Source organism: Coregonus clupeaformis, chromosome 6, assembly GCF_020615455.1.
Source record: "Coregonus clupeaformis isolate EN_2021a chromosome 6, ASM2061545v1, whole genome shotgun sequence".
In the NCBI taxonomy this organism is placed as follows: Eukaryota; Metazoa; Chordata; class Actinopteri; order Salmoniformes; family Salmonidae; genus Coregonus; species Coregonus clupeaformis.
The window spans coordinates 20,783,202-20,801,810 of NC_059197.1; the positions used below are offsets into that span (position 1 = coordinate 20,783,202).

The 18,609-nt window shown below is 46.5% G+C and overlaps 1 protein-coding gene across 1 annotated transcript; it reads right to left on the reverse strand.

Moving 5' to 3' along the window:
• Positions 1-7,358: 7,358 nt before the first annotated feature.
• Positions 7,359-18,424, reverse strand: LOC121567722. Its single transcript, XM_041877951.2, has 11 exons — positions 18,334-18,424; positions 16,216-16,395; positions 13,480-15,033; positions 13,012-13,104; positions 10,719-10,823; positions 10,480-10,589; positions 10,122-10,316; positions 9,609-9,771; positions 9,059-9,224; positions 8,464-8,558; positions 7,359-8,167 (listed from the first exon to the last, which is right to left on the reverse strand). Exons 2-11 carry the CDS (start codon positions 16,370-16,372, stop codon positions 8,082-8,084), a joined length of 2,724 nt encoding a protein of 907 aa, XP_041733885.2. The 5' UTR covers positions 16,373-16,395; positions 18,334-18,424; the 3' UTR covers positions 7,359-8,081.
• Positions 18,425-18,609: the final 185 nt, after the last annotated feature.

Sequence of the window (18,609 nt, forward strand, 5' to 3'; positions counted from 1 at the left end):
AAGTAATAAAGGAAAATATATATATTTTTCAAAGATATGTATATATACAGTGGTACACTGTATATATATATTTGATACACTGCCGATTTTGCAGGTTTTCCTACTTACAAAGCATGTAGAGGTCTGTAATTTTTATCATAGGTACACTTCAACTGTGAGAGACGGAATCTAAAACAAAAATCCAGAAAATAACATTGTATGATTTTTAAGTAATTAATTTGCATTTTATTGCATGACATAAGTATTTGATCACCTACCAACCAGTAAGAATTCCGGCTCTCACAGACCTGTTAGTTTTTCTTTAAGAAGCCCTCCTGTTCTCCACTCATTACTTGTATTAACTGCACCTGTTTGAACTCGTTACCTGTATAAAAGACACCTGTCCACACACTCAATCAAACAGACTCCAACCTCTCCACAATGGCCAAGACCAGAGAGCTGTGTAAGGACATCAGGGATAAAATTGTAGACCTGCACAAGGCTGGGATGGGCTACAGGACAATAGGCAAGCAGCTTGGTGAGAAGGCAACAACTGTTGGCGCAATTATTAGAAAATGGAAGAAGTTCAAGATGACGGTCAATCACCCTCGGTCTGGGGCTCCATGCAAGATCTCACCTCGTGGGGCATCAATGATCATGAGGAAGGTGAGGGATCAGCCCAGAACTACACGGCAGGACCTGGTCAATGACCTGAAGAGAGCTGGGACCACAGTCTCAAAGAAAACCATTAGTAACACACTATGCCGTCATGGATTAAAATCCTGCAGCGCACGCAAGGTCCCCCTGCTCAAGCCAGCGCATGTCCAGGCCCATCTGAAGTTTGCCAATTACCATCTGGATGATCCAGAGGAGAAATGGGAGAAGGTCATGTGGTCTGATGACACAAAAATAGAGCTTTTTGGTCTAAACTCCACTCGCCGTGTTTGGAGGAAGAAGAAGGATGAGTACAACCCCAAGAACACCATCCCAACCGTGAAGCATGGAGGTGGAAACATGGGATGCTTTTCTGCAAAGGGGACAGGACGACTGCACCGTATTGAGGGGAGGATGGATGGGGCCATGTATCGCGAGATCTTGGCCAACAACCTCCTTCCCTCAGTAAGAGCATTGAAGATGGGTCATGGCTGGGTCTTCCAGCATGACAACGACCCGAAACACACAGCCAGGGCAACTAAGGAGTGGCTCCGTAAGAAGCATCTCAAGGTCCTGGAGTGGCCTAGCCAGTCTCCAGACCTGAACCCAATAGAAAATCTTTGGAGGGAGCTGAAAGTCTGTATTGCCCAGCGACAGCCCAGAAACCTGAAGGATCTGGAGAAGGTCTGTGTGGAGGAGTGGGCCATAATCTCTGCTGCAGTGTGTGCAAACCTGGTCAAGACCTACAGGAAACGTATGATCTCTGTAATTGCAAACAAATGTTTCTGTACCAAATATTAAGTTCTGCTTTTCTGATGTATCAAATACTTATGTCATGCAATAAAATGCAAATGAATTACTTAAAAATCATACAATGTGATTTTCTGGATTTTTGTTTTAGATTCCGTCCCTCACAGTTGAAGTGTACCTATGATAAAAATGACAGACCTCTACATGCTTTGTAAGTAGGAAAACCTGTGTCACGATCGTCGGGAACAGAGGACCAATGCGCAGTGTTATTTGCGAATATGCTTTTATTTATGATTACACGAACAAAATAACAAAATCGATACGTGACGTCCAAAGGTGCAAAACACAAACCTACACAGGAACAAGATCCCACAAATACTGTGGAAATTTAAATATGGTTCCCAATCAGAGACAACCAGCAACAGCTGACACTCGTTGCCTCTGATTGAGAACCACTCTGGCCAACATAGAAACACAATAACTAGAACACCCTAGAAACACAAAACTAGAACACCACAAAGAACACTCCCACCCTGGCTCAACATACAAGCGTCCCCAGAGCCAGGGCGTGACAGTACCCCCCCCCCAAAGGCGCGGACTCCGACCGCGCCAACAGAACACCACAGGGGAGGGACCGGGTGGGCACTCCGCCTTGGCGGCGGATCCGGCTCCGGGCATGATCCCCACTCCCTCTCTAACCCCCCACAGTACCCCTGGTCCGGTCTGGCCCTGCTGGCCGGAGCTGGACTGAACACTGGTGGAGCGGATTGCTCTAGCTCCGGCGTGGAACAGGCACAAGCTGTGCCGGACTGACGACGCACACCACTGGCTTGGTGCGGGGAGCAGGAAAAGGCCGGGCCGGGCTGGCGACGCGCACCATTGGCCTGGTGCGGGGAGCAGGAATGGGCCGGACCGGGCTGGCGACGAGCACCATAGGCTTGGTGCGGGGAGCAGGAGCGGGGCGGACCGGGCTGACGAAGCGCACCATTGGCTTGGTGCGGGGAGCAGGAACAGGCCAGGCCGGGCCGGGCCGGCGACGCGCACCATTGGCTTGGTGCGGGGAGCAGGAACAGGCCGGGCCGGGCTGGCGACGCGCACCATAGGCTTGGTGCGGGGAGCAGGAACAGGCCGGGCCGGGCTGGCGACGCGCACCATTGGCTTGGTGCGGGGAGCAGGAACAGGCCGGGCCGGGCTGGCGACGCGCACCATAGGCTTGGTGCGGGGAGCAGGAACAGGCCGGACTGGGTTGGCGACGCACACCACAGGCTCGGTGCGAGGGACAGGAACAGGCCGGACCGTACTGGGGACACACACCACTGGCCCTACGCGGGGATCAGGAACGGGCCGGACCGGACTGGTAACACACCCCAGTACCTCTCGCCGTGCCTCTACACTTTCCTTCCCCTTTGTGACCAGCGGCCCCCGTAACCTGGCGGCCTCCTCTGCCAACCCGCTGGACCGCTCTATTGCGGCCTCCTGCTGCCCCGTCGTCCACGGCATGAGCCCCCCCCCTAAACATTTTCTGGGTGTCTCTCCTCCCCGTGGACCAGGCCTCCCTATCTCTCGCCAGATTCTCACCCCACTGCTCCAAAGTCCAACCTCTCTGCTCTTCACTTGGCTTGGCCCAGTCGAGACTCTTCCTCCACTGCTCCCAAGTCCAACCTCTCTGCTCTTGACCCAGTCGAGGTTGCAACGGAGATCCGCTAGAGATTCCCCTGGCGATGGCTCCTGGACACGCCGCTTGGTCCAGTTTTGGTGGGATCTTCTGTCACGATCGTCGGGAACAGAGGACCAATGCGCAGCGTTATTTGCGAACATGCTTTTATGATTATGATTACACAAACAAAATAACAAAATCGATACGTGACATCCAAAGGTGCAAAACACAAACCTACACAGGAACAAGATCCCACAAATACTGTGGAAAAACAGACTGTTTAAATATGGTTCCCAATCAGAGACAACCAGCAACAGCTGACACTCGTTGCCTCTGATTGAGAACCACTCTGGCCAACATAGGAACACAATAACTAAAACACCCTAGAAACACAAAACTAGAACACCACAAAGAACACTCACACTCTGGCTCAACATACAAGCGTCCCCAGAGCCAGGGCGTGACAACCTGCAAAATCGGCAGTGTATCAAATACTTTACATTTACATTTTAGTCATTTAGCAGACGCTCTTATCCAGAGCGACTTACAGGAGCAATTAGGGTTAAGTGCCTTGCTTAAGGGCACATTTACGTCATTTAGCAGACGCTCTAGTCCAGAGCGACTCACAAATTGATGCATTCACCCTATAGCCAGTGGGATAACCACTTTACTTTTTTTTTGGGGGGGGGGGGGTAGAAGGATTACTTTATCCTATCCCAGGTATTCCTTAAAGAGGTGGGGTTTCAAATGTCTCCGGAAGGTGGTGAGCGACAAATACTTGTTCTCCCCACTGTATATGTATGTATATGTATTTATATGTATGTATGTATGTATGTATGTGTATATGTATGTATTTATATGTATATGAGTGTATGTATGTGTATGTATATGTATATATTTGCCAAAAAACATATGGGGGATTGGAAGTGATGCAGACAATTACATTGATGGAAGCTATAATCTATCTGCAATATTAAAGCTGATGTGTTTCTCACTTCCCCCCAATCAACTTTTCATTCTCACTGCCTCTGTTTAAGTGGAATATGTCTCCATCTGAGGGGTGAGCAGAGGAGGCTGGTGGGAGGAGCTATAGAAGGGCGGGCACATTGTAATGGATGGAATGCAATAAATAGAATGGAGTCAAACATGAGCACATCCTCCTATAGCTCCTCCCACCAGCCTCCTCTGGTGGTGAGAGAGGGGTGAGAGAGGTTCTGAGGGGTGAGAAAGGGGTGAGAGAGGTTCTGAGGGGTGAAAGAGGCTCTTGGCAATGGTATAGTCATGTATAACCTGTGCAATAGGTGTGTAGAATTTCACTAGGCACTGTACAAAGCATACACATGTAGCAGGCTCAACTTGTCCGACTGCAATAAATGCCATCAATTGTCTTTCACTTAAACAATTGGGGAAGAACCAGATATATCAGTTTTAGGCTACTGGAATGCTTTGCAAAGAGTCACCTGCCCAATGGGGCTACCTCCGAGGATTCCTTCACAGCCTCCGCTAAGGAATCTCCATCTGAGAGGTGAGAGAGGGGTGCGAGAGGCTCTGAGGAGTGAGAGATGCTCATGGGATGGTATCGTCAAGTAAAACCTAAACAAATCATCATCCTCTACTGCATTGTGGTCATGTTGCACACTTTAGCCTCCCACAGAAAGTTATTGGACAACTCCCGTTACATCCTGTTTGACTACAGTACCAGTCAAAAGTTTGGACACACCTACTCATTCAAGGGTTTTTCTTAATTTTTTACTATTTTTAACATTGTAGAATAATAGTGGACTGGAGATGCGCACCACTGGATACACGCACTAATCCGGAGTGGAGCCGCTGACCGGAGCTGGACTGGGCTCCAGAGTGGAACCGCTGACCGGAGCTGGACCGGGAACACGCATCACTGGTCTGGTGCGAGGAGCAGGCACGGGTCGTGCCGGACTGGAGACACGCACCACTGGTTTGGTGCGAGGTGCAGGCACGGGCCGTGCCGGACTGGATACGCGCACCACTGGTTTGGTGCGGGGAGCAGGTACGGGGCGTATCGGGCTGGCGACAGGCACCACTGGTTTGGTGCGAGGACCTCCTTCGCCCAGGGTCCTCTATCGGCTACTCTCATCCCTTTCAGGGCCTCCATATGCTTGGCCAGATCCTCTCTTATCTCCCCCAAGTCCATGATCTCTGCTCCACTACCTGTGTCCAGGGTGTCTGCTGCTCCTGGGCATGCTGCTTGGTCCGTGTTTGGTGGGATCTTCTGTCACGATCGTTGAGGAACGGGTCAGACCAAGGTGCAGCGTGATATGCGTACATGTTTATTTGAACTGATAAACACTCGACAAAAACAACAAAAGGCAACGTAACGTGACACTTACTATGGCTAAAACACATACAAGCCAAACAAGAGTATGAACAAGATCCCACAACTAAGGTAGGCAACCAGGCTACTTAAGTATTTTCCCCAATCAGAAACAACGAGCGACAGCTGCCTCTGATTGGGAATCACACCCAGCCAAACATAGAAGTACAAGTACTAGAAAGTCCACATAGAAATTCCCACACATAATATTCACACCCTGACTCACCAACTAGCCAACTCTATGTCAGGGCATGACAAGATTAGACTACTACAATGCTCTACCCTCCGGCTACCCGGATAAAGCACTAAATAAACTTCAGTTAGTGCTAAACACGGCTGCTAGAATCTTGACTAGAACCAAAATCATTGATCATATTACTCCAGTGCTAGCCTGTGTACACTGGCTTCCTGTTAAGGCTAGGGCTGATTTCAAGGGTTTACTGCTAACCTACAAAGCATTACATGGACTTGCTCCTGCCGTACATACCTACACGTATGCTATGGTCACAAGACGCAGTCCTCCTTACTGTTCCTAGAATTTCTAAGGAAACAGCTGGAGGCAGGGCTTTCTCCAATAGAGCTAAATTTTTATGGAATGGTCTGCTTATCCATGTGAGAGACGCAGACTCAGTCTTGACCTTTAAGTCTTTACTGAAGACTCATCTCTTCAGTAGGTCCTATGATTGAGTGTAGTCTGGCCCAGGGGTACGAAGGTGAACAGCAAGGCACTGGAGTGACGAACCGCCCTTGCTGTCTCTGCCTGGCTGGCTCCCCTCTCTCATTTACATTTACGTCATTTAGCAGACACTCTTATCCAGAGCGACTTACAGTTAGTGAGCGCATACATTTTTCATACTAGCCCCCCGTGGGAAACGAACCCACATACCTGGCGTTGCAAGCGCCATGCTCTACCAACTGAGCTACAGGGGACTCTCTACTGGGATTCTCTGCCTCTGACCCTATTACGGGGGCTGAGTCACTGGCTTAGTAGTGCTCTTCCATGCCGGATATATCCGTTTTAGGCTACTGGAATTCTTTGCAAAAAATCACCTGCCCAATGGCAGGTTCAACTTGCGCGACTGCTCAGTTCACGTGCCCCAGGCATTAGGGCAACCCTTAATGTCAGTCCTTGGGCTGTTGTATTTATTGATAGTAGTACTCAGGGGCTGAGTCACGGACAGATCCATCTGTATCAGGGAAACTACATTGCATTTAGGATAACATCCTTCTGTAGCAGATGGGCATGTGTGAAACTCACTCCTCAGCCTGAAGTGTCCCTACTTGTGTTGCTGAATAGCTAGCTTTAGTGGCACGACTGGGTAAGAAGCTTTAGGAGGGTGGTTACGTGTGTTTGTGAAGCAGAGCTCCTGGGTAGAGGCTACTAGAACCCCACCTCAGAGATCCACTGGAATGTCCCAGCTCTTTTGGAGGCCATTCTGAGTGGTGATTGATGTAAATTAATGATTCTTTATTGATGATGACTATGGAGTACAATTATCGTGACGTTCTATAGCCTACATGTACCTCGAAATGAACGCATGCACATCAGATCTCTACTGGAATGACCCATTTCTATTGGATACCATTTTGAATGAAAAGGTTTCTATTATCTTAGCTGTGCTTCCTCTTGCCCAGTAGTCATTGCAAATGATAATTGGTTTCCAGTTGACCAACTAGGCAGGAAATGGATTCCCCAGTGTCTGCTGTGATGTTAAAAGCAGGATGTACAGCATCCTCTAAAACTAGACCCTAAAGAGCCCTACTCCATAGTTCTACAGACTATACACAGAGATCCTTTAATAATGTTCTATTTGTTAATGTGGTTTTTTTATCTGTTCAGATGCTGTGTCTTATGATGGACACAACTTATTTTAGGCTGATTATTGAGACTTGTTTATTCATTATTAAGGCATGATAAATATTGGTTACGGTATTGAAAACAGAACAAAACTGGAGATGTAAGTGTAGTTGAGTTTTAATAGGAAATAGATTTAAACAATGACATAAATATATACATATAACCATTGCAACACATTGTCAGAACAAATAATACAAATCAGGTCATTTTAATGTTGCATGTATGCCGTTTGGTCTGTGTAAATCTCCCATATTGAACAATACATTAAATCACACGTACATTTTACCTCACCATAGCAATAAATAATCCTTAATTTCTCCCCAGAAGCATCAGACATTCATCCACAGTACATAGTCCTTCATAAATACTTAATTTAGACTTAATTCAACATCAAGGTATCACGGTGCTTCTAACTTAGAGTTTTCTGGTCGCACTTTATTACAGAACAAAAACCTAACATCAATCTAGAATTCAAAACATCTGTATCGTACCCCTAAATCTACAACAAATTTACCAGTTCCCTTCTTAAACATTTGTTATAACAACAAAGGTCAGCAAAGATTGCATTTGGCTTTCACTACAGTCCTCTCATCACAATGAATTGATTAGCATTCAGTTAGCCCAGCATTACACCACATTTTTACCCTCTTCACATTTAATCTACTGTTATCTTCAAGAGAACACTCTTCATTGGCTGGTGGCCTGAGATGTGTGGGTCAAGGTATCTGATCTGAGCGTCATCATTGGTCAACAGAGGATGGAGGGAGGGAATGGGGGAAGGAGAGGTGGATGGAAGCGAGAATGCAGGAGAGGATGGAGGGGAAAGGTCCTCCTCATAGCATACTGCTCTTCACCCGCTCAAAGATCTGTCGAACCTTGATAGCCGGGACACAGCCCTCCCTCACGATGCTAATCGTACCTGGGGGAGAAGGAAACAATTCTGACTAAGTGATCATTGACACACAAGGAACCATTGGGTGGGACTAGGGTTGCAAAGTCCCGGTAACTTTAACAAAATTCCTGATTGGAGGATTCTGGAAATTCCTACTTAAACCCTTCTGAAATCCAGGAATCTTCCAACCGGGATTTCTGGAAAACCTGGGAATTTGGGGAAAGTTATTGGAATGTTGCAACCCTAGGTGGGACAACCCACAGCCTAAGAGGTTAGTTATGACTTATTATAGTGGGCTTCTGTACTGTCCTGTGACATCATACCTTCATCTATCTTGAGGCAGTTGACCACTGTGGAGGCTACGACCTCGTTGGAATCCCCGTCACACAAAACACCCTGGATCTTATGGCCCAGACGACTGAAACACACACAGATAGAGGAGACAGTGTCACTATCAGTATTAGGAAGACAGTATCAGAGTAAGTTCAGGTACAGGTTCAGAACAGCATAAAGAGTAAAGAACATCATCTGGATTATGACCCAATAACTAGTAGAGGACTAACACAGATACATTAGTATAACTGTATGTTCACACAGCAGGCTGACTGACATGAAACCAGTCTGACAGGAAAGATCAAACCGGGCTATAACCAGCCTCCTGTATGCAGAAATACTTCAAAACTGACATCACTCTCAGCATCACATCAAATAGTGCTCTCCAGGTTAAATAGTAATCATTTCATGAAACCCTGATGAAAGCAGCATAGCTGTCAAAACGTTGGAATCTAATTATTACATTGGAGCTGCAGTGTGCACCATTTATTACATTTTATAAATGGTGATCATTTACCACTATAACATTTTATGAATAAGCACTAACAGGCTTGAGTACAGGTGAGTATTCTGATAGACTGTTACCTGATGACCATGTCGTGGTGCGTGCTGTCGGGTTCTCCACTGGGATTGGCTGAGGTGATGGCGAGCGGGCCGGTGATGTCACACAGGTGTCCGGTGACTGTGTGGTCAGGGACTCGGATCATAATGCTGTCCTTGGTCCCCACGCGGTCGTAGGCCGGACCCACACCTGGACAACACAGGTAAACCATCAACACAACCCAGACTTGACCAACACAGGTGCGAACACAATGATTAAAAACACTATTTTAGTTTAGGTGAACCTCCAAGAGTCAACATGTGATTCAAATCATTTCTGTTAACCTAGCCCAGTGCAGCAGAAAAAAAAAAATATGTCATCTAAATACCCCCAAATCTGTAATTTGCAGTGGAGGCTGCTGAGGGGAGAACGGCTCATAATAATTGCTGGAATGGAGTCAATGGAATGGTATCAACCACTGCTTGATACCATTCCATTCACTCCATTCCATCCATTACACTCCATTCCAGACATTATTATGAGCCGTCTTCCCCTCAGCAGCCTCCACTGGTAATTTGCCACCATGGTACTGACCCAGTCTGAGTAGCCAATCTCCCTTGCAGACGATGCAGCTGATACCTCCAGGGTAGACGTTCCTCATGAACTCCCAGAGTAGAGGACTGAAGGGGGGCTTGGCTGCCACCAGCTGCTCCACACTGGAAATACAGATACAGATCGGCTTCTCTGCTGGGCGGTCCTGGTTAGGGGTCAGAGAGACAGGTCATGGGTTAGAGGTCAAGGGTCAAGGGGCTTGGCTGCCACCAGCTGCTCTACACTGGAGATACAGATTGGCTTCTCTGCTGGGCAGTCCTAACAGGGGTCAAAGAGAGGTTAGAGGTCAAACGACAGGGGTGAACCAGTTTCATCCAAAGTTTCATCCAAAAACAACATTTTGTAAGCCAGTGCATCACAATCCACAGTATAACATTGGGATTGTTTCAGGACAAGTGTTCCTATCCAGCTCGAAGGACCAGTAGCCTACTTGCTGGAGTAACATTGGCTTGATTAAGAGTATGAGCACAGTATGTCACTGATAATGTGTGTTACCTTGATGTTGTAGATGCTCTCGATGGCCTGAGGGTTCTTGCAGGAAGCAGCCAGGGCGTAGACAGTGTCGGTGGGGATTCCACAGACCCCCCCTTCGTCTAGCAGTCTGGTAATCTTCAGGAGTCCACTAGTCAGCTTGGAGTCTGCTACGGGACAGGGCGAGGCAGGGGACGACGCCTTCTGCTGCTTCACATCCTAAGACACAACACAGAGAGAGAAGATATGGAGCGGAACAGAATGGAGTAGGACGGAATGGTATGGAATGGAACAGAACAGAAACGAATGGAACAGAACCGAATGGTATAGAATGGAACGGAATAGAATGGAATGGAATAGAAATGGAGTGTATTGTTCTCACCTTGAACAGTGGCGGGCCGAGGGGCAGCAGTCTCTGAGAGAAGGTACAGTTGACCAGCGATGCCAGGGCTCCATACACACAGATGATAGAGAACACAGCTAGCATTGCAACTGTAGGAAGAACGGCAGAGCAATGTTAGAACACTAACATTCACTATGTTAGAGATACTGTGCAGTAGGTCTGAGACAAGTGCTGTAAGAGCCCTGTAAGTGTAGTTAGGTGAGAAGCAGGTTCCTTACTCTCCAACTGGTAGGGGAGCTGTTGGAGGGTGGACAGGAGGAAACAGACCAGGACCACCTCCATGACCGTGGTCAGAGACAAGAGGACCAGGTTCCCATACGCAGCTGGGGGGGTGGAGACATGGAAATATGGAAATATGGAAAGATGTAGAAATGGAGAGGTGGAGGGGAGAAGACATGGAGAAAGTTAGGAATACAGGATGAATACACTGCATGTGTCCCAAATGGCACCCTATGCCCTATATCAGGGTTCCCCAATGGCGGACTGTGGCTGATTTTATTTGGCCCCTAAATTTTTCTCAGCAAAAACAATTGTTGGACATGAAAGACTGTAAAAACACTAGCAAATCAGCTCCAAGTGATTTTAATTTTGGAAATCTGTTCCAAAGTGTTCCCATGCATAATAGAGAGATATATGTGATTGCTGCTGCTGCCTATTGAAATAACTGGCCACTTTAAGAAATTGACAACTAGTCACTTTAATCATGTTTACATATCTTGCACTACTCATCTCATGTGTATATACTGTATTCTATTATATAATATTTTACTGTATCTTAGTCCATGCCGCTCTGTCATTGCTTGTCCATATATGTATATATTCTTAAATTCCATTCCTTACTAGATTTGTGTGTATTGGGTATATGTTGTGAAATTGTTAGATATTACTTGTTAGATATTACTGCACTGTCGGAGCTAGAAGCACAAGCATTTCGCTACACCCGCATAAACATCTGCTAAACACGTGTACAGTGAGGGAAAAAAGTATTTGATCCCCTGCTGATTTTGTAAGTTTGCCCACTGACAAAGAAATGATCAGTCTATAATTTTAATGGTAGGTTAATTTGAACAGTGAGAGACAGAATAACAACAAAAAAATCCAGAAAAACGCATGTCAAAAATGTTATAAATTGATTTGCATTTTAATGAGGGAAATAAGTATTTGACCCCTTCTCAATCAGAAAGATTTCTGGCTCCCAGGTGTCTTTTATTCAGGTAACGAGCTGAGATTAGGAGCACACTCTTAAAGGGAGTGCTCCTAATCTCAGTTTGTTACCTGTATAAAAGACACCTGTCCACAGAAGCAATCAATCAATCAGAGGACTGAAATTCTGCAGCGCCCGCAAGGTCCCCCTGCTCAAGAAAGCACATATACATGCCCATCTGAAGTTTGCCAATGAACATCTGAATGATTCAGAGGAGAACTGGGTGAAAGTGTTGTGGTCAGATGAGACCAAAATTGAGCTCTTTGGCATCAACTCAACTCGCCGTGTTTGGAGGAGGAGGAATGCTGCCTATGACCCCAAGAACACCATCCCCACCGTCAAACATGGAGGTGGAAACATTATGCTTTGGGGCAGTTTTTCTGCTAAGGGGACAGGACAACTTCACCGCATCAAAGGGACGATGGACGGGGCCATGTACGGTCAAATCATAGGTGATTGAAAATGGGTTGTGGATGGGTATTCCAGCATGACAATGACCCAAAACACACGGCCAAGGCAACAAAGGAGTGGCTCAAGAAGAAGAACATTAAGGTCCTGGAGTGGCCTAGCCAGTCTCCAGACCTTAATCCCATAGAAAATCTGTGGAGGGTGCTGAAGGTTCGAGTTGCCAAACGTCAGCCTCGAAACCTTAATGACTTGGAGAAGATCTGCAAAGAGGAGTGGGACAAAATCCCTCCTGAGATGTATGCAATCCTGGTGGCCAACTACAAGAAATGTCTGACCTCTGTGATTGCCAACAAGGGTTTTGCCACCAAGTACTAAGTCATGATTTGCAGAGGGTTCAAATACTAATTTCCCTCATTAAAATGCAAATCAATTTATAAAATTTTTGACATGCGTTTTTCTGGATTTTGTTGTTATTCTGTCTCTCACTGTTCAAATAAACCTACCATTAAAATTATAGACTGATCATTTCGTTGTCAGTGGGCAAACGTACAAAATCAGCAGGGGATCAAATACTTTTTTCCCTCACTGTATGTGACAAATACAATTTTATTTTATTTGTATAGAAATGTAAGCAATGTTTGAAATTACTATGTTTTAGTCAAATGTTATATCTGTTTGGGATTCTTGCGGTCAATTTGCAGTCTGCAAATTATTTGTAATCGGCTCTCGGCTGAATATAGTTGATGATCCCTGCACTATATAGTGAAGCACTACTTTTGACCAGGGCCCATAGGTCTATATAAGGAATAGGGTGCCAAACACAACCTCAGTTTTTCACTCTCTTTATCTGTTGAAGCAGGTGAAGAGGTAGATTTTGGTAATTTCACGTAGAGACTGACCGATGAGCATGAGGAAAGCGTTGATGACCAGGAAAGCGATGGCTCCAGCTGTGAACCCTAAAGACCCTGCTGGAGAGATCTGTAGCATGAGGCCTGAGAATAGAACAGAGAGTACTGGTTACTAAACAGGTCACAGAGCATGGAGACAACAACAACAGCAACAACAACAGCAACACTGACTAACTGTCCTGCAAATCTCCTCTTGACATTATTGTATGATTTAGGCTAAAATTAAAGGCACATTCTTCATGTTAGGATCTGTCAATGTGTGAAATGTGTAAAATGCTATATGTATGTCAGCGCAAAATAACATTTTGTTTTGTTAATGGATAATAAAGTATTCTAATTTAATCCTTCAGGGTACGTCCCAAATGGTACCCTATTCCCTATATAGTGCACTGCTTTTGACCAGAGCTCTATATAAGGAATGGGGTGTCAAATAGGAGGCAGCACAAGTCACCCATGTACCTGCGAAGCGGTACCATGTCCATGTAGCCCAGACAACCATGTAGAAGGATGGGATGACCGACCCAAATCTCTGTCCTCCCCTGACCTGCAGTCTGCTGACCAACCCCTGTACCACCGCTCCCGACACCAGAACCCATGGAACGCTCAGCCGCAGGAACACCCCGCTCTGACTGGACGAGGCCGAGTGGAGGGCCGAGAGAGCTGCCACCCCATTGGTCAGGTAGAATAGGGTGTCAGTGATCTGAATGGTCGGTGGTGATAATGACAGCGCCCCCTGGAGTTTCCCCGGGGAACAGCAGCAGCACAGGACGGAGCGGAGGCGGATAGAGGAGACGAGCTGAGGGCCCACAGGGATCAGAATCTTCTCAGCAATGGAGTTGATGAGGCGGCAGAACGTCCCGTAAAGCGAGGCAGCGGCAAACAGGGAGCAGGACACCCCGAAGAACATGTAGTACCCCTGGAGGGGGATCTGGGGGACCGTGGACACGGACAGCAGCAGGAACAATGCATTGTGGGCAACCTCCAGGGCGTCATTACTGAGACTCACTACTAGGAGGAGCAGCGCCGCCGTCACAAAGAACCAATCACCAACCATCGCCTGTCTCCCAGCAGCCACCTCTCCCATCGGCTCCGACACAATCAGGGGCGACAACACAAACTCCTCCCACGCCTTGGTCAGCCAGTAGGTGGCGTGCAGCCCGGCCTTGGTGGCCAGGTAGCCATCCTGGCGCAGGTGAGCGTAGTAGCTGGAGAGGAGCTGAGCAGCAGAGATAATGGACACCCACACAGCCCCCAGGGAGAAGGACGTGATGTAGCCGAAGCTGTAGAACAACAGGATGAACGGAGACACGGTGTCGCAAAAAAAGCAGAGCGCCTGGGGTTCAGCGTACTTCGTGTTCTTCTTCTTCTCCTGTCCCAGGCTCTGAGCGCTGGCCGTGGGGATTTGATTGGTCCCCAATAGGAGCACGTTAAACAGTGGGTTGCCGAACCCCTTCAGGACGTAGCGCTGTGCCAGGCCTTTCACCAGCAGGGCTGCGCTACCATACACAGCGAAAAGGAGGATGAGGAGTTCTAGAATACCGGAGACGATCAGCGGCCAGGCGGAGGACACTCCCAATATCACGGCCTCGAACAGCAGCGTCAGCGTGATGGCGCCGAACACGAAGGGCATGATGACGTTAACCGTGGCTGAGCAGAAGGCCAATAGGAGGGAGAGGAGGATGTAGGGGACCAATCCCCCGATGGCAGACTGGGGAATGGGCAGGGAAAACAGCCAATCAGGGCTCTGCGAGGTGCCATTGATGAGTTCCGCTGATAGGGATAGGTTGGTTATGAGGGAAGTGGGCATTGTCATGTTGCTCATCAGGTCATGTGACAGGGTCATGTTGGTTGTGATTGGTTGGGAGGCACCCTGGAAGATGCGTGTGGCGCCGTAGCTCCCCCAGAGCGCTGCGTAGCCGATGAAGGCAGTGCTGCTTAGGTGGTCGTATTTGCGGAACGACAGGAGGCCGGCAATCAGCTGACACACACCACCTATCAGGATCAGGTGAACACCTGCAAACACACAACACAGTTAGTGATGTTGTTTGATGGAAAATGTTATGTTGGTGCTTTTCTATTTATACATTTCTGTGTTCTATGTTCGTGCTTTTCTAATTACCGTTTTCTGTGTTCATGCAAGTGACTGATTGAACGAACCCTCACTATCAGTATCTTCAATTTGGCAGTACGCCCAGACCCTTGTTTTGAGAACGAGGTATTGGTCTGTCACATGCATGACCCAGTATTGGTCAGTCACATGAATGAAGCAAACGTTAATGATGAATTAATTATGAATGAATAAGCTAAATCATGCAAATATAACTGTATATAAGAGATCTAACGGGACTGCCCCGGGAGAGATCCTGATCGACATGTGTACATATGGTGCATTGAGTTGGTGGGAACCTCTCCAGCATGCTGATAATAAACAATGATTCTTTTAAGATTGACTTTGAGTGTCCCTGTGTAAGAATTTCCACAACAGTTGAACAACCACCTAAAACACCAAACACTATTAGTGAGGTTGAACAACCACCTAAAACACACAACACTGTTAGTGATGTTGAACAACCACCTAAAACACAACACTGTTATTGATGTTGAACAACCACCTAAAACACACAACACCGTTAGTAATGTTGAACAACCACCTAAAACACACAACACTGTTAGTGATGTTGAACAACCACCTAAAACACAAAACACTGTTAGTGATGTTGAACAACCACCTAAAACACACAACACTGTTAGTGATTTTGAACAACCAACTGAAACACAACAGCAAGAACAGAGAGTAGAGTTAGTCATTGTGTAGCGGGTGATTTGGAAGGAGTCAGGCGCAGGAGGGTTAATCACAGAATCAATGGTTTATTTGGCAGATACAGCGGTACGCAGCAATGCATAAAACACTAATAATAATTTTCCACAAGCTATCGTCACCTCTACATGAAAACAATCACCCACAAAGACATGGGGGCAGGGGGAATACTTATACAGGTACTGATGAGGGGCTATGAATCAGGTGTGTGTAAAAACAAGACAAAACAAATGGAATGATGAGATGAGGAGCGGCAGTGGCTAGAAGGCCGGTGACGACAATCGCCGAAGCCTGCCCGAACAAGGAGAGGAGGCAGCTTTGGAGGAAGTCGTGACACATTGTGATAGTGATCATGATGGATTGATTGATTAGCATACCTGCCAGAATGTTTTCCACCCCCTGTGCCGGTACTCCGGTTCTAGCGGTGTTGAAGTTCTGCAGTAGAACCAGGAACGCACTGATCCCATTGGATAACATGCCCAACACCCCCGGCTCACCATAGAAACTGGCGGGAAAACCATCCGAGCTTGCCATGGCGTCTGTCGTTTTAGCTACAGCTGTAAAACAACAGGGACAGCAATAATATTATATGAACATGAGAGAGAGGACAGCGAATACATTTTTTTAAATGGATGAATGATGAAAATACAAGCTATTCAGTAGCATATTTTTCCAGCATCAGTCTGGGGTGAAGTGTTTAACTATAAGGCTCTAGGCTGGGGTCCCAAATAGCACCCTATTCCCTATGGGCCCTGGTCAAAAGTAGTGCACTATATAGGGAATAGGGTGCCATTTGGGACGCAACCCTAGACTGGTGTGGTTGGCTTATCTGTCTGTCAACACTCTCCTCCAACCTAGGGCTAAGACTTCCTCTTGCTCTAAATTTAAACCCAATATTGGCTTATTCCTGTCCTGCCTGTTTCTTTATCCTGTAGAATGGAAATAAAGTATGAATGTGTTTCCAGTATAAATGTGTTTTGGACAATTAACAACCAAAGGACATATTTGCAGAGTTGATGATGTCACTGGCCCAGTCATGGAGGATAAATGTTATGTTGACTGGGACAGATGTGTTGACACAGGTCCTCCCCAGACAGAGAAAAACAGGCAGCATTGGAGCTTACTGTCTAGAAAGGGCTCTGGTTAAGATTCACCTCAATACTTCATGTTATTTATCACTGAACATAAAGATCACCTCGCCCTCTATATGTAAAACAGTAACCTACACTTTTTTTTTTCCAGAACACATTTGTGAATTACCACATCTCTCCCTGCCTTTCTCTCTCTCACTCACTCTTCCCCTCCCTCTCTCCCCCTCCTCCCCTCCCGTATTCAACACAGTAACCCCTCTCAAAGAGCCCAGCAGTGCCTCTGTACTCCCTGTGCTGCTTAGTGCCAGCTAGGTGCTGATTATCATATCCACCCACTCCCAGTGACAAAGAAAGGAGCCACAGTACAGTGTGACTGGAGGGAGTCAGTGTACGGCAGGTGCCTGTGCCTAGATAGATAGGAGGCTGCTGCCTAGACAACCTTATTTTCTTCCTCCCCCTCTGCTTCTTCTCTCTCTCTCCCTCTTTCACTGAGACAGTGACAGGAGAAAGAGCAGAGCACACTTAGTTACACTGTCCTCAGCCTGTCTATCATCATGTACAGTCTATCACAAACATCATATATATGTGTCTACAAGTCTATTATCAAGCAGCTGCAAGACTGGTTTTAGTACAGTAAGTAGTAGAGTAGACTGATTCTAGTAAGTAATGTCAGACCTCTCTCTCTCTCTCTCTCTGTGTGTGTGTGTGTGTCTCTCTCTCTCCATCACTATCTTACCATCACTAAACTACTAGCCTCCCCTAACTGTTCAGACAACTTCTCCACGGTATTATAAGCTGTTCTTTACATTCTCAATGTTTCATGACATGGTAAATCTTTATTATTTCTAATCATGCCATGAATGTTTGAATATATTATTATGCTATCCAGAAACTAGCCTACACAGTGCATTAACACAGAGATGAGATGGATACAGCATGCAGTTAAACATTAACACAGAGATGAGATGGATACAGCATGCAGTTAAACTTTAACACGGAGATGAGATGGATACAGCATGCAGTTAAACATTAACACAGAGATGAGATGGATACAGCATGCAGTTAAACATTAACACAGAGATGAGATGGATACAGCATGCAGTTAAACTTTAACACAGAGATGAGATGGATACAGCATGCAGTTAAACATTAACACAGAGATGAGATGGATACAGCATGCAGTTAAACATTAACACAGAGATGAGATGGATACAGCATGCAGTTAAACTTTAACACAGAGATGAGATGGATACAGCATGCAGTTAAACTTTAACACAGAGATGAGATGGATACAGCATGCAGTTAAACATTAACACAGAGATGAGATGGATACAGCATGCAGTTAAACTTTAACACAGAGATGAGATGGATACAGCATGCAGTTAAAAGAGAAAGAGTATTTACTTATTGGAGCTGATGATGAGGATGATGATGCTCAGACAAAGAAAGAGAAGGCGAGATGATGAGAGTTTGATCGGACAGAGAGAGAAGACGATGCTTGCCAGATGTTCTGGAGGAATGTTGAAGTTTATCAACATAAATATCCCATCCTGAGAGTGGGAGGAGTTCCAGGAGTTCCGGCCTCACCCCCCTCACCCCTCCAGATGTGACGTCATACCTTACCTGGGTTGTTCCATGAAATGAGTACCTTTTGCTTCCCTTTGATATTTTAAAGGTCCA

What these genes read in the sequence shown, in the direction of transcription:
- LOC121567722 (XM_041877951.2), bottom strand. Translation starts at nt 16,372, where the DNA reads ATGGCAAGCTCGGATGGTTTTCCCGCCAGTTTCTATGGTGAGCCGGGG. An exon ending in GGTGGAAAACATTCTGGCAG is followed by an intron (nt 15,034 to 16,215) that starts GTATGCTAATCA and finishes GTGTGTTTGCAG; the next exon opens with GTGTTCACCTGATCCTGATA. An exon ending in AGATTGGCTACTCAGACTGG is followed by an intron (nt 9,225 to 9,608) that starts GTCAGTACCATG and finishes TGTGTTGTCCAG; the next exon opens with GTGTGGGTCCGGCCTACGAC.